Here is a 10495-nt window from a genome sequence, read left to right on the forward strand (position 1 = left end):
GTGACATTCAACAGCTGTTATCAGCAGGTGGCCCCCCTGAGAGAGGAGTGGTTGTGATCACTCAGAGAGAGAGATAAGGAAAATGGCCACTTGACAAAAGACAGCTGCCATACAGATGGTAACAGAATACATCTCGCCTTGCAGTCTGGAACACTGGTCAGTGGCTGGGCCACAGCCAGACCCCAGGCAGGGGCGAGGCTCTGCCCAGTTCCCTTCCCTCAGGCAGGTCCAGCCCAGGCAGCTCCATCCATGGTCACGGCTCTTCCTGCTGGGGCTGTAAATGAGAAGGAAGTGACTGGAGAGGGAAAGCTGCAGCAGGGATCTCATTTCCACTGCCCCTCCCTGCAGCACTGCTCACAGCCCTCACACTCCTGCTGTTCCCAGGCTGGGGCCTGGGGCTCCTCAGGATCCACACCACGAGGCTGAGGTGAATTTCTCCTGGGGGAGCAGAAGAACATCTGGATCTCTTGGTCTCCAGAGCACTGTGGTATTTTCTGGGCTCCCCTGTCGTTGGAAGGAAGGAATGATGAATCTGACTCCATGTTCTTAGAAGGCTAATTTATTATTTTATCATCTATATTATATTAAAGAATACTAAACTAAACTATACTAAAGAATAGAGGAAGGATACAGACAGAAGGCTAAAAGATACTAAAGAAAACTCGTGACTCTTTCTTCAGAGTCTGACACAGCTTGGCCATTAAGTAAAAACAATTCACATGTTGGATAAACAATCTCCAAACACATTCCAAAGCAGCAAAACACAGGAGAAGCGAATGAGATGATATTGTTTTCCTTTTCCTCTGAGGCTTCTCAGCTTCCCAGGAGAGAAACCCTGGGCAAAGGGATTTTTCCAGAAAATATGACAGTGACAGGGCACAGCATACAGCAGGATGTGTTGGATGCTGAAGCAGCAGAACCTCGTATTTCTGAGCAACTGGAAGCCAAGTGCATCCCCTCCCTTGTGATCCAAGACAGTCCAGATGCTCTGGAGAACAGCATCTGCAGGAGAAGCCAGTGCCCAAAGTCAGAAAACACCTCTGATCCTTTGCCAAGAGTGGCTGTGGCTGCCCCATCCCTGGAAATGTTCCAGGCCAGGTTGGGCAGGGCTTGGAGCAGCCTGGGATAATGGGAGGTGTCCTTGCCCATGGCAGGGGGTGGGGCTGGATGGGCTTTAAGGTCACTTCCAACCCAAACCATCCTGTGATTCCTTCTAGATCTCCTCAGCCCCACAACCAGGTTGCTGTCATCTAGTTGGACTTGGATTGCAGTGAGAGCTGAAGGAGCTGCCCGAGCTTTTCCCACAGGATTGCCAAACCTGTGGATAAATTGACCTTTGTTGTACTGTGCAATAAAATAAACCACTGAAAGCAACAAACCCCCCTGACCCAGCTACTCCAGCACATTAACCAAAGTCTTTAATCACAGAATCATGGAATGGTTTGGGTGGGAAGGAACATTAAAGGCCATCTTGTTCCACCCCTGCCATGGGCAGGGACACCTTCCAGCATCCCAGGCTCTCCAAGCCCCCTCCAACCTGGGCCTGGAACATTTCCAGGGATGGGGCAGCCACAGCTGCTCTGGGCAACCAGAGGGAAAAACTTCTTCCTAATATCAAATTTCAACCTCCTCTCTGTCAGTTTTGAGCCTAAAACTCTCAAGGCTGGAGGCTGTAAGTCACCAGAAGGACAAGGTTTGGACAAAGTCACTGCTGTGACATCATTCAGGAATGCAAATTTTGACCAAAAAAAAAATATACCCCCATCTGCAGCCCCACAAACTCCCTCCCTGCTGCCTTTCTGCTTAAGAGAAGTGAGTAATTCAGTCACAAACCCAAAGGGAAGTGAAACTCTCTCAGCTCCTTGCAGAGCTCAGCATGTCCCACCCATCTTCCTCTCTGACCACAAGGGCCAACATTCCTGTGCCACAGCCTGCTCTGGCAGGCAGATCTGCTGGCAGCAAATGCACCCTACAAAATCCCCTTTTCCCAGGTTTTCAGCCATGGACACAGCATCCCTGCATTTCTAGCAGGCTCCCTGAGGGACCAGGACAAAGCTTGTCTGTGGGTTTTGGGTTTGGAGTTGGAGCTCGCTCTAGCACTTCGGACATATCCCTTGGTCTTGGGTAAGAAAACAGGAAAACTGCCAGGATATTTCTGTGGGTTTTAAAACAAACTCAAACACAGGACGCCAGTGTAACACAGGTGACATCACTGCTGTATCCAAAATGCCATCCCTGGGAGAGACTGAAAGCAGCTCCAGCTCAGTCTGGGACCTGAGTCAGCACAGGAGCACAGGAGGGGGAGGCTCAGGCAGACACAGGATCAATATCACAGCTCCGCCTGCTCTCCACCCTCCTGCCAGGAAGAGCAGCTCAGCAGAGTCACATCCCAGAGCTGCACAGCACTCTGGGGTGAGGTGGGCACTAAAAACCACCTGCTTTCCATCCTGCACCCTCTCCTGAGCCCCACTGATGTTCCAACTCTGACCCACTCTGATTATTTACCCAGGAATAGATCAAACCCCATGCTGAAGTTGAGATAAAATCTTTTGACTGCTTCCAAAGCAAGATCCCACCCTCCAGCTCTGCTCTTGCACAAGAGCCTGTGGAAGGGGTCAGGTGCCCAGTGTCAGATGGGACCTGGTGTAAGCAAAGTGGCCTCTGTCACCTGAGCACAGAAAAACAAACAAAAAGCCATCAAAGAAACCCAAAAGGTGATTTGGGACTGGCAAAGGCTGTACAGCCTGGTCTAGTGGAAGGTGTCCCTGCCCATGACAGGGGCTGGAAATGGATGAGCCCTTTCCAGACCAAACCAGTCTGGATTCCATGAAAAATGTTAACCCCTGCAGTATTTGAATACAATAAAAAAGCATTTTGGTCAATATCCATTTCCTTACTAGAAGGTTTGTCCAGCACTTTATGAAGCCACACACTGGGGCTGGCAGAGTTTACTCTCTTAGATTGCTATTGAAAAGTGATGGGATATGGCTGAGTTCTCCTAAGCAAGGGATGCTCCACATTAAAAAAGGCAAAATAAATCAAGCAGACATGGAACCACTGCAGGTAGCTCACACCACACCTGCCAGTGCAGGCATGAGGGGAAAATCCCTTCAATTCCTGACTTGGTAAAATTGCAGAAGAATGAACAACACTTGTAGCATACAATGAGTTTAATTTCAAAATTCCCTTTCAATTACTCTGATTTATTTTGTTTTTCAATTGCAATGGATTTTTTAAAAATAATTTTTGGCTGATATCACTATTTCTTCATCATAAATGCCTGAGGGGAGGAAAGCAAGTCTTGGAAAAAGTGGACCTTGAACAGCAACTCTGACATTTTGCTTGAGCTTCTCAAATCCCTTTCAGTCCTTTAAGGTGATCTTGGAGCTTTAGCTCAGTCTGGTGTCACTAAAAATAATTTTCTGAAATGCAAATATTTGCTCAGCCTACTTCAGGACGCAGGGCTCAAATGAAGGAGTGAATTTAAAAAAATTCTATGTCCATCATCCACTTCTGTTGAGGTTTTTTAGTTTGGTTTGGTGTTTGAAAATAACAGGAAGTAATTGTTAAGGGGGAAGGTTCCACATTAAAAACATTTATTGTATTCAGCACTTGTCTGAGCACAAGTCAAGGCTCCCACAGCTTTGCCCTCTCATGGGCAGATGGGAGAGCTCCTTTGGTAGTCACACAGCCTCATCCAGCAGAAGGAAGAAAAAATAATGCTTAAGGGATGAATTAGCAAATCCACCAGGAAAAGCTTTCTGTGTTCATTCACTGCTTCATTCATTTTTTCCTTCAATCATACTTCTGCACAAGGTGGGTTACTGTCACTTACAGAGTCAAGCATGGCCACTGCCAGCCCCCTGAAAAGCAGCTTTTTAAGTGTCCAAAGGATCTTAGTGCAATTTCAATAATGCTGTTTTCTGTCTCCAGATTTCACTGCAAGTAAGTGAAAAAAAAAATTCACTTACACATCTAAGAGCTATTTATAAAATGTAAAAACTGAAATATTCACATGGAAATACATAGCTTAAGGAAGGACTGAGGACTGCTCACCTCTTAAATACTTTGAAAAAACCAGTTTTGCATGATCAGACTACGATCAGGCCCAGGGTTATTTTAACTCATCGCTGCTGTCATCAACCCAGCCAAAATGGAAGAGGAAAAAAAAATAGAGGCAGCCATCTGGAAACACACCCAGTGTGCTCAGGGAGTTTAGAAACGTAGATCAGAGATAGGCAGGGAGAAAAGTTGGATTTCTCACTGTCACATGGGGAGGCAGGCAGGGAAGAGCACAGCCACAGCACCAGGGCCATCTGCTCCTGCCTGGGTTTGTCACCTGAAACGTGGCCAGGAGGGACAGGACCCAGGGGCCTTTGCCAGGGGAAGGTGCACACAGGGCTCCCAAAAATGTACACTCACTGCAGCCTTCCAGCTGGGATAAAAGCATTTTCCAGGAGGGAGTTTCCCAGCCCACCTTGATTTATCAGTTTGTCAGCAGCACCTGAGGTGTCACACAAGCAGCTCAGGGCCAGCACAAAGTGCCACCAAGGCCAGGAACTGCCTCTGTCCCCAAACCAGTGACCACATGGAGCTCCTCACCTCCCCAGAGATATGGCAGGGACAGAGGACTCACTGTTCAGCTCCCAACAGATTTCACAGCACACTCAAACCACAAGGAATTTTGGATTTTATTAAAATGACAGATAAAATGCTCACTTATCCCGAAATCCTGTAAGAGTCTAAAGCCAAGACCTGTTAATCTGACTGATTTCTGTTATGGGGGCTGTGAACACTTGATGTTCCTCCTGACCAAAGCCCTTAAATCCCTTGTCAAGGCAGGAAAAATACCCCAAACAACTGCTCAGCTGACTCTGAGGTACCTCAGGCTAAAAAAACCAACTCTGCCTTCTTGGCAAACCGGCACAAACTTCTCTGCTCCTGCAGGAGATGTCACAGACATCTTTTATGAAAAATCTTTTCTTTAGGATTTTTCTTTCTGAGAAGCTGAGAGGCCTCAGGAACAAAATGTAAACAATGATTATCTGCTGCTGTGGAATGCAACAGGTGCATCTGTGATTGGTCTCATGTGGTTGTTTCTAATTAATGGCCAGTCCCAGTCAGCTGGCTCAGACTCTCTGTCCAAGCCACAAGCCTTTGTTATCATTCCTTCTTTTTCTATTCTTAGCTAGCCTTCTGATGAAATCCTTTCTTCTATTCTTTTAGTATAGTTTTAATATAATATATATCATAAAATAATCAATCAGCCTTCTGAAACATGGAGTCAGATCCTCGTCTCTTCCCTCATCCTCAGACCCCTGTGAACACAGTCACAGAGGTGTCAGCCAGGATTTACTGCTTAAAAGCAAACTCTTGATGCAGAGAGTTTGGAAAGTGCCTCAGAGCTCAAACCCACAATACTTCTTCCTAAAAGCACTGTGAAATATTGAACTTCCACAGGGAAAGCAAAGGAAAGAGCAGGAAGCTGAGGGGGAAGGAGACCCCTCGGTGCATCAGTGGTGACCACACCACCCTAACTCCAACCCAGAGGTCTCCAACAGGCAGGAATGACTTTCACACAATCAGGAGAGAGCATCCCTGCTTCAGAGGAGGGAATTTCCCATCACAGCTATCAGATCCCTGAGTTTCCAAGCCCTCCTTAACCACTCAGACTCTCTTTCCCAGCAGGCACACAGCAGATCACACAGCCCCAACACCTCTGTCCTCTTGGGGCACCAAACTGCAGCTCCCTTCTTCCCATCTGTGGGGTTCTGCAGATGCCATTCCAACAATCCACACCAACAGATCCTTCTGAATGATAGCAGAGTTTATTTTAATATTTTGTACAGCCAGCATTGGTCTCCAGGAATAAGTTATAATCTTACACAAGTGAGTCAGCCCAAACCCACCCTTAAGGAATGTTCAACTTTCAGCATTTCTGATTTAGAGGGAAATTATTTAGAGGGTAAGATGCAGTCTGAAGAATGGGAATCAATCTGAATTTGTGATTAAAACTCCTTGGAATACTCAGGGTTTCCTTGCCTCTAACTGGATCATGGACAACAGCAGAGGTTGCATCTTTCAGGACTGCACTGAGGATACATTCATCCTGGGGACTATTTATTTTCCTAAACTGGGCAGGGTTTTGTTTCCTTTATCCCCAACTCTATGCCCCACAGTTCTGCTCTGCAGACACTTCACAGTCCAGTACAATCAATGTCTGTAACAGATTTGTCCAGATACTTGGATGCCTGTCCCACATCCTTTATTTGGCTGTTCTCAGCACCACCTCAAACACCTCCACTGCTCACAGCACATTCTGTCTGGTGCAGCAAGAGGAACAGACCTTGATTTGCCTTTCAGCAATGAACACACAGAACAAATAAATACTTTTAAATCCTTTAAATTGTAACAACTTACACAGTTCCAGGGCAGAACCTGGTGATCTACCTGGCCAAAAGCACTCCAAGGCAAAGCCTCACTCGCTTCCTTGAGGAACAGGGAAGGGGATGAGCAACAGCCCAAGAGGAATTCCTCTTTCTTCCATGCTCAGAGAATTGCCAGTGTCTGGTACCAAGCAACTCACATTCTCTAGCACAAAAAAAAAAAAAAACAAAAAAAAAAAAAAACCAAAAACAAACAAAAAAAAACACGGGAAGGAAGGAAGGACCTCTAATTTGTATAAACATTTCCTTTCCCTCTCTGACAAGCAGCTCTAAAACAGCCCAGGCAGCTCTGGGAGATGCCAACCAGCACAAAACCAGAGCCAGGAGCCAGCCATGGGTCTCACAGCCTTCCTGCCCTGTTGAAGGGCCCTCCTAGGGCTCCCTACAGACCTTCCAGCCTCACAGCAAAGTGGTTTCACCAGGAATTCCCTCCTCACTACACCTGGCAGCTTCCCAGCCTGCACAGGCCAGCACACAGACACGCCTGGGGGGTCTGGACATGGCTTTGAGAAAATCAGTGAAGAGCACAAACATTGAATGTGACCCAGAATCCCCATCAAAGGGCAGGTGAGAGTTTTACTAGTCCTGGGCAGGTGAATGTCGGGGTGCTGGGGGATTTCATTCAGTTAAGAAAGGTTCAGGCAAGCCTTAAAGCTTCATAAAGCCACTGAAGCTGAAAGTAAGGTCTGGTTGCAGAAGCCAAATGCTCCTTCCACATTAAGTTGAGACATCTCACAACAGTGATCAGCAAGTGAGAGAATGCTTTGAAAAGGTGGCATTTTTGACGTGGAGAGGAAGGCAGGCTCAGTGCTGTGCTCAGCCTTCCTTCCCCGAGGGGAGCACAAGCTCTGCTGAAAGGAAACTCGTGGGGAAAACGCTTTTGTTTCCTACAGAGAACAAACCTGTCACTGAAGCCATGGAAACTTTCACAGGAAACAACCCAAAGCAGCACCTCACTCCACAAGAGCATCCCAAAACACATTACAACAGAACTGCACTGACATGAAGGCTCTACACCTGTCCCAGCTGTGTGTTCTGGTGCCAGGGAGGGGGGTGATTTTATTTTTTCCCTTTAAGAAATTCTGTCCCAGTTAGAATAAAGCAAACCCTTTCTTTTAACTGTTCTTTTCAACATTTTCTTTATATACAATCCTTAAAATACACTTAAAAATAGCTGCACACGTGTTGTATGGTAATACCAGAGAAGGGCAGTTGCACAGACCGTGCCTCTGAGGACACTAAAAACTGTAAATAACCCCAGCTCTGCTCCAGCCCCCACGCTGGCCCCAAGGAGGGAAGGAGGGAAGGAAGGAAGGACCTCTAAAGCAGTTTGGAAATGGGAGTCTCTCACAAAACACGCCACTTACAAATCCCAGGGTAATTTCCTCAAGCATTTTTGTATCAAGTCCTTTCTTAAATGTTTGAGGTCACGCTGCCATTTTAGCAATAAAATCTGGTGCGACATGCATGTGTCAGCTTCCCACTCAACCAACTGCAGCCCTGAGGATTTTCCTGGCCTGGCAGAAAGAGGAAATGTAACACAATTTCTGAAGTACGGCTGGTCCTCCGTTTCCAAACTCCACGTGGTTCCCTTGATGGCTCTTGGACACACACCCACACTTTTTTGTTCTTTTTTTTCCTCTAATACACGTTTCCCTCTAAGCAACATGCAGATTTCTCCTCCCAAACATCCACATCTCGACGTCCCAACGAAACAATCCATGTCATCCATCCAGAGGCTTTCCCAGGTAGACCAAAGTCACTTCTGTGTTACCATACACAGCAGACACTGCTGGATACAGGCAAACTTTTGGCAGTCCTCTGAAGGCAACTCCCAAGAACTCATAGCCCCTCTCAAACGCTAATGTTTTGTCTTCCATGTCCAGGATAACTCGAATCCTTTCACCTATCTGGAAACAGAGACAGGAGGGAGAGTAAAAATAACACAGAGAGAGAGTCAGCATGTTCAGATGGAAACAAAAATAATGCAAAGTGTAACATAGCAGAGAATTTTAAAGCAGGGCTGTCCTGTGTCTCATGACTGATTGATCTTATGATGGGAATTTCTCAATTTCACCAGGACAGCCTGCATCCACCACCTGTTTATGATAATAAACATGACTCTTCCCATATGAACCTGTGAGAGCACTGAGAGCAGGCACTATGTGCTGTGTGCTTTGGAAATACTGCAGAGCTCTGGAATCTCTGCAATGGGCTCCAAGTTACCTGAACTCTGTGTTCAGCTGCTGCTATTGCTGAGCAGCAACTGCTCTATGAGGAGCATCTTTAAAGAGAATGGGTTTAAGAAAGGCAAGTGCCACCTACAAAAAAATCCCAGAATAGATTAATATGCAGGTGCTGTCACTGACAGAGGTGTTCCTTCACTAAGGTAAAAGGAAATTTCAGTACAAAATGTAAAATGAAACCCCTAAATATATATATATATACACACACACACACACATAGACACACAAGTGAAACCAGCATTGACCACAGCAGGAGCCTTGGATCCAGGCAGGCACAGAGTTCCCTGCATTTATCTAGCACACATTATTTCAGACACCAACAAAAGTCCCAGACAACAGCCACAAGCAGAGCAGGCACCACACAAACTCCTGACTCTTCTCCAGCCAGCCCCAGCACTGGGAATTTCTTCTAGCAAACACTAACACACACATGTGTTTCCTGCAAGCATGTTTTCTATGAGCAGATCACTGCACAGGACACAAAATATACCAAAGGGTCATTGATTTGAACTTTCACACAAAATTTAGGAATATCAGATGCAAGGTACTACACAGATCTTCACCCACAAGTGAAAGAAAGCCACAGTACTGGGTGTTGGAGTGGATTATTTTTAAAGTCCCTTCTAATCCATTCTCTGAATATGAGATGGAAATAACAATGATCTAGTTTGAGCTGTAACACGAGCAAATCCAGCAGTGAAAAGGCAGCTGTGTGAGCAGGCAGAATGACAAGCCAAGCACTTCTATAAGGACAAAAAGGTAGGGTAGCCTCTGCTCTTTAACACCCTGAAGTTATCTGAACATCAGATTCCAGATAAGAGATGTCACCCACGGAAGGAAGGTGCCCAGTGAGCAAAGCAGCAGCAATCAGCACTGCCACAGGTTTTTGCAGGAAGATTCTCACCTAAGCACTAACTTCAGCTCACCCTGCCAGACAACAAAGGGGTACAAGCCCTCAGACACTCACTTTGCTGTGGGGCAAGTCGCTACTTCAGAAAGCTACAACAGTCTTTTCAGGTTTTATTCCAAAAAGCACCGCGATGTCTAAGCAGACAGCCACAGTACAGGTTTCACACTCAGAGTTTGAGATTAAAGTGTGGGAACAACCCAGGGTCAGGTGCACTGAACACCACACAGGTGTAGTAAATGAAGGGGAGAAAGAGCTCACAAGGTAGAACCATTTGCCTTCTGCAGCGGAGGCAAAGAGACCTTTGAGAGTCACTTAGGAGCAATTCAGCAGCCAGCCGGGACAGCGAGGGACAGCCAGCACCCCCAAGCCTACTCCAAACCCCCTCACCTGGTATTTGGGCGCGTTATTGCACTGGGGGAAGCTGCCGTTCACCTCCCCGTTATGCAGCAAGTTATTGTCCACCAGGTTCCAGCCCCAACTCTGGTCGTCGCTGCCCAGCAGGGCCACGTAGCCCTGGCACTGCATGGGGGCGCGCTTGGTGGCGATGCCGATGACGGCCACGGTGCCCAGCGGGCCCTCCCACCACACTTCCCAGGCGTGCCGGCCCTCGCTGAAGCCGATCTTGGTGCGCGCCCCGTCCGTGCTCTGCGCGATGGGGTTGCGGTGCAGCGTGAAGCCGTTCTTCTTGATGTACACGTTCCTCGAGCAGTCGTTGGTGCTGAAGGCGTGGTGGAAGGCACGGACCTGGGCGAGACAAGGCGGGAGGGGGAGATGGACGGGGCTGGGAGCAGCCTGCTCTAGTGGGAGGCGTCCCTTCCAGCCCGAACCATTGTGGTTCTAGGAGATAAAACCCTGCCTTGTTCCCCAGCCTCCCGCCCCCTCGGTTTCCAATG

At 47.3% G+C, this 10495-nt stretch overlaps 1 protein-coding gene across 1 annotated transcript in view; it reads right to left on the minus strand.

The window, feature by feature from the left end:
- Nucleotides 1-5806: 5806 nt before the first annotated feature.
- FBXO45 (F-box protein 45) overlaps nt 5807-10495 on the minus strand; it is a 5811-nt gene continuing 1122 nt past the window's right edge. Inside the window, exons 2-3 of the mRNA XM_031060312.1 lie at nt 9990-10439; nt 5807-8356 (exon numbers count right to left, since the gene is read on the minus strand). Coding sequence (XP_030916172.1) covers nt 8171-8356; nt 9990-10439 — 636 coding nt within the window. The 3' untranslated portion in view covers nt 5807-8170. The remainder of the gene's footprint in view (nt 8357-9989; nt 10440-10495) is intronic.

The sequence above is a fragment of the Geospiza fortis genome, unplaced genomic scaffold (genome assembly GCF_000277835.1).
Source record: "Geospiza fortis unplaced genomic scaffold, GeoFor_1.0 scaffold118, whole genome shotgun sequence".
Lineage (NCBI taxonomy): Eukaryota > Metazoa > Chordata > Aves > Passeriformes > Thraupidae > Geospiza > Geospiza fortis.